The following is a 5,229-nucleotide window of genomic DNA, read 5'->3' as shown; positions in this document are numbered from 1 at the left end:
GCCGTCTCTCGCTCTCGTCCTCGCTCAAGCGCTGGGCGGTAATTCCGGTGGGATTTCTGACTGTTCCGGTTCACTAGGAGAAATTAGAATTCCCACAGCGCCTGGGAGCACGTAATGCCATGGGCGTTAACCATGTGCGTCACGACACCAGTGCAGCAGCCGCAGTGCCTTCCGCACACCGGGCAGTCTGCCGGGCGTCGGATCGTGGCGGGCTGGGTCCAGCGGGAGGAGGAGGCGTTTCCGTGCGAAGTTCTTTGCGTGCCTGCGGTGGGGCATCCGAGCCGCACCAACGGCATGTGCGTGGGATGGCGGGCTGCAGTGGCCGTAGCAGCCATCCTTATTTGTGCAGAACCCTGGTGCGGATGCGGGCCGGTGCGGCCCCTTCCCCACGAGTGAGGGTGGCGTCCGTGTGCGTGGGTTCCCAGTCGCCTGATAGAGTGGAGCGGTGAGCCTCTGGCTTGAGCTGTCGGGCACAAACAACACCTTCGGTCAATGCGACGATGCCGGTGATCCATGTGTCTGTGAGCTGTGTGAGGTCGGATGCCTTCTCGGACTTCGCACCACAAGCCCCGTTCCTGGACACGCCGCAGTGGCCAAGGACAAAGTGCAACCGTGTGCGCGCTACTCGGCGCGGCGGGCGGAGGAGTGTCCAGTGTCAACGATGTATCGGGACAGATGCCGTGAGAGGGCCCGTTTCTGGAGCGCAGTCAGGAGAGAGCGTGAGCCTGTGAAGGTTGACACAATACACGGCGCACTGCCTGTCCGCCGCATGCTGCTCAATGGCTTTCTTGTACCAAGGTGTTGGGCGATGCATTAGGCTCTGCGGCTGCGTGGTATCCGTTCTGCGCCGGCCCCGGCAATGTTGATCGGCGTTCCATTCAGGTACAGCATCGCCGCTGCTCCTGGCTCGACGCCGAGTTCCACGAAGCCGCCCGTCCATCCTTCGCGGCGTTTTCTTCTGGGTGTGGCGAAAGGCCTGTGCGTCAGATGTGGCGGGCGAGCCAGCGGTCACAAGTCTGGTGCTGGACCTCCTCGGGGCCATCTGCGGCGGCACCACCGCGGGAGGCGCGAAAACGGACTCGAGCTGCGGTCCGCGGGGGTGGTCGCCGTGAGGGGCGGGCAGCGAGCTTCTGTCCGAAGCGCAGGGCGCAGCGCCATGACGAAGCCGTGCGGTTTTCTGGCGGGGTGCTGCGGGTGGCGGACGATGGAGGCACTAAAACGCAGAGCATCGCCACGCGCCTCGCATCGGGGAGGGGCTGCAGCTTTGCCTCAAACACGGCATCCTCCACTCTACTGCCTCTCGTGGTTCACGCAACTATTTTGCTCGCCTGCTACTTTGCGGGATCCGGCGTGCAGCGGGACGTCGGGCAGGCGTCCAACACCATGCGCTGACGCCGTGCGTCGCCTCCGCCCGCGGCAGCGCTATGTACACCAGCTTCAGTGTGTCTCTCCTAGTTTCCCATGCAAAAGACAAAATCGTTGCCAGTTGGAGCGGGCGCTGATCCAATTCCTCATGGCGATTCGCCACGTGTGCCCATTCCACGAGGATGCTGGAACCTGACGCCCAGAAGAGTCGGCATGTGTTCCATAGCGGCCGGGGCGTCCTCATAAGCGAGGCGCAGTGGGGCCGTGTTGCCGCTGCCAAGGAGAGTGTAACTAGTCTTTCTGGCATTTGCCGCCATGAAGTATTCTCTGGTCCACTCCGCCACGGCACTCAGGCCTTCTTTTAAGGCCGAGTTGATCGTATCCCTGTTGCTCTGCTGTGCGATGGGAGTGCGGTCATCAGCAATAAACCCTCGGCGAAGTAGGGCACGTTCGAGTGTCAAGAACAACGGGACTGCATGACGACGACGAAAATGATGGGTGCCAACACTGTTCCCTGCGGTGCGCCTCGTGTGAGGGTCCTGGAGGAGGGTGTGAGTTTGTCGATGCAAACCACGGCGCTTGTGCTATTAAGGCACGCTTCTGACCAGCGTACGATGCGATTGGGAATCGACAGTCGCCGCACTTCCAAGATTACCGCGTCAGGGCCCACCGTGCCAAAGGCATTGGCGTGGTCCACAAAGTAAGCCGCCGTGCGGTGTTGTGAAGCATTGCGATGCATGGCAGCCCTGAGGTGCAGCAATTGGTCGGGGGTGGGATTGCCCGGCAAAAAGCCAGATGACTGCAGAGCCAACTGGGAGTCGATGACGTCCCGGATGCGTGCGGCGGGGGTGCGTTCCATGAGCTTGCTGAGGCAGCTGCTCAGCGTTACAGGTCGGTGGGGAGTCGCGGTTGGATGCCGTTCTCTCCGGATTGGGGAGGAGTAGCACAGCCCCGCGTTGCCAATTCCGCGGGACGGCCCCTGCACGTAGGCGGATATCAAACAGCCAGGGAACGGCACACCTCGCCACACGGCCTAGATGGCGCAGTGCCTCTCCATTTATTCCGTCGGGACCAGGCGCCGGTCCCAAGAGCAACAGCCGTATGGTGCGGCCGGGATCCGCCATATTTATTGGGTGAGGTCCATCGCATTCGTCGGGATCGGTGGCGGAGGGTGGGGCTTTGGGTGCCGTGTTGCTTTCGTCGCCTACAGCTTCATGCGGTGGCTGACCTTCAGGTGTCTGCTGAGCATTGGGCCATCGAAATTCATGGCTGGCGTGCTCAAGGAACGAGGGGCTTAAGCACGGGCGTACTACCTGCTGCCTGTTGCCGTCCGTGCCCTCGAGCTCAGAGCGGAGCGTGTGCCAGCGGCTTTCGGATGCTTCGCGCAGCGCTTCCCTGCGACGGAGTTCCCGCCGCTGACCGCCTTCTGCGTGTGGTGCGGCGGCGATGGCGCGGTCCAATTCCGCCAGCCATGGAGTCCAGGATGGGGACGGCTGGCGATTCCATTCCGGGACCGTTGCCCTGGTGGCTCTCCGCGTTCCTAGTACAACGCGCTTCTCCGTGCTGCACATTTTGGTTAATTCTCGTGGGATTCTGCAGAGCTGGCTGAACACTTCGCCGGGCTTATTCCAATCCGCCTTCTTCCATGCTAATAATTTCCGGTTAGGCCCCAGCACCACGGTGGGTGTGTCGTCGTCCCCGATCGGAACATCAAGGAGAATGATGCAGTGATCGCTGCCCAGTGAGAGCTGTTCGGCCAATGGGTGACGACACAATCCTTCGAAAGGGCGGTGTCGGGTGCTGTGCTGCCCTGTCGCTCGGTGAACCTCGTGCACTCTCCGCTGTTGGCGGCCTGGAGTGCATTCTCAATGCACCGCCGCGCAATGGTATCGCCACGGGAGTCTGATGGGATGTTGCGGTCCCAAGCCTCCGTGTGTGCCTCGACGTCGGCGTCCATTAGCTGTGGCCCGTCCGCACAGAGCTGCCCATCCAAGTCCTCCGCCGTCGTGCTCTTTGCAGAGGAGGGAAGAAGACATGCTGATGACGCCATCATGTTACTTCCCGCCGCTGGACGGATGGTCGCTTGCGCCAGCTCGATGCGGGCGACAGGGGCCGGTCCTGCCACCGCCTGTGGCCCCTCACGGACAAGAATGGGCACATCACCGCCACGACAGTTGCGAGCAGTCCCGTGGTGCTGGAACCCGGCAAGCAGAAAATAGTGACTTCAGGGTGGGGGACATCTTTCTCCCGCTCATCACACAAAAAAACACGTCCTCGTCATATCACTTCATGCTCCGCGCTATAAGTTTTGGCAGGGTGAGGCCGGCGGTGTTCCACCGCAACGCAGAAAGCCGCCGCAAGCCCGCCGCCCACCAGCGAGTCCAACCGTCGTCTGCTTCCCGTCCGCCCGCGCCGCCCCTACACTGTGCAGCCTTCTACAAGAAAAAAAAAGCAGTGAAAAAAAAGGACAGCCGCGTCGTCAACAAGCAAGGGGCCGTGGGCCACTGGCGTTGTCCCGCCCGCTCGGCGCATCGGCGACGGGGCGAGCGTCACGGCACGCTCCCTCCTCCCACACACGCCGGGAGCCTCACCACCAGCACTGGCAGCAGTCGCACCGTGAGGCGCCCCGTTCACAAAGACACCACACGAACGCACGAGAAAACAGCCCCAAGTCCTCCCAACCGCAAATAAACGGTATAATAATATGAGAAAAAAACAAAACCATATACATTGTTCATTGGTGGCCCGGCCCGCGCACTCACGTCCACGCCACGTGCTCCCAGCGGAGGCTCGTCAGCAGCCCAACACAACGGGCACCCACTGCCTCCACCACAGCGCTCCGCACGCGGGTCGAGGGCAGGGAGCGGCACGGGGCGGTCAATGACACAGTTCACGTCATTCGGCCGCAAAGTACATAGAGAATCACCTGGGACACACCAAATAATTAGACAATACATTCAGAGTAAATAAAAAAGCATCTCCTTCATATATCAATCGCACACGGGATATATTACGTCCTCTGAGACCCGTGACACACGGGCGGCAGGCGATGTGTCGTTGCCAAAGCGCGCCATCAGCGCTGCGTAGTCGTCCTCCCGCACGTGATGGATACACATCGAGGTCGGCACCACCTGTGAGTGCCCCGTGCCATTACGGGCGTCATGGAAATGGCAGGACAGTACCTTGACGTATATCATTGGCTGGTACTTTATTACCCTATCGAGAACCCACCCGACCATGATATCCTCGCAATGAAACCGGAGCAGTGCAAACTCCTCCTCACGTTCCTTGCTGTACGGTAGGTACGCCAGGCGCCGCAGCGGCTTGTACGAAACCAACGCCTCCGCCACATCCCTCGACAAGGTGTAGCACCAGCCAACCATAAATGTGCTACCTGGTAAACCCCTTTTCACAAAAGTCGCAAGACCCACGTGGCCTCCCATGTACATCCCTCGGCGCGGCAGGAGGCGCAGGTGAGCAACGAACAGCGGCACACGGAGAAAAATGTCGTCATCGCCCTTGGCGATGTACCCCGCTGTCGGGAAAAGGCGGAGCGCAAGGTCAAACCACATGTACACCTTTTGGCTCATACCAATCTCCGCCTCAGTCCCAATTGCTCCACGAACGCCCACCTTTTTTCCTGGAGATACACGGCCCTCTTTCATTGGCAGCGCAACCACATCGTGCCACTGCGCTGCCTCCTCCAGCGGCGCGGCAGAGTATTCGTAGCCGTGCGACGGGTGTCGCCCAAGGACGTACAGCACGAGCATCGCACCGGTGAAGCCGTTCGCCCTCGTCGCCACTCCGGGGAACCGCCAGTATGTCGTCCGCTGCAGATTGCGTCGTGGTCGCCTCGCTTCGTCG

The 5,229-nt window shown here is 61.0% G+C and overlaps 1 protein-coding gene across 1 annotated transcript, besides 1 other annotated feature; it reads right to left on the bottom strand.

Annotated features, from left to right (window-relative positions):
- Positions 1–5,229: a sequence feature (areas not merged during assembly with more than two copies in the genome that could not be assigned to a particular haplotype).
- Positions 4,356–5,229, bottom strand: Tc00.1047053503481.20 (UDP-Gal or UDP-GlcNAc-dependent glycosyltransferase, putative; the record flags this gene model as incomplete). The annotated part of the gene is made up of 1 exon (XM_798998.1): positions 4,356–5,229. A coding segment is annotated over one exon (874 nt), but the record flags the coding sequence as incomplete, so codon positions are not given.

The sequence above is a fragment of the Trypanosoma cruzi genome, genomic scaffold (assembly GCF_000209065.1).
Source record: "Trypanosoma cruzi strain CL Brener 1047053516715 genomic scaffold, whole genome shotgun sequence".
In the NCBI taxonomy this organism is placed as follows: Eukaryota; Euglenozoa; class Kinetoplastea; order Trypanosomatida; family Trypanosomatidae; genus Trypanosoma; species Trypanosoma cruzi.
The sequence above is the reverse complement of the archived record's forward strand: the minus strand, read 5'-3'. Positions and strand labels throughout refer to the sequence as shown.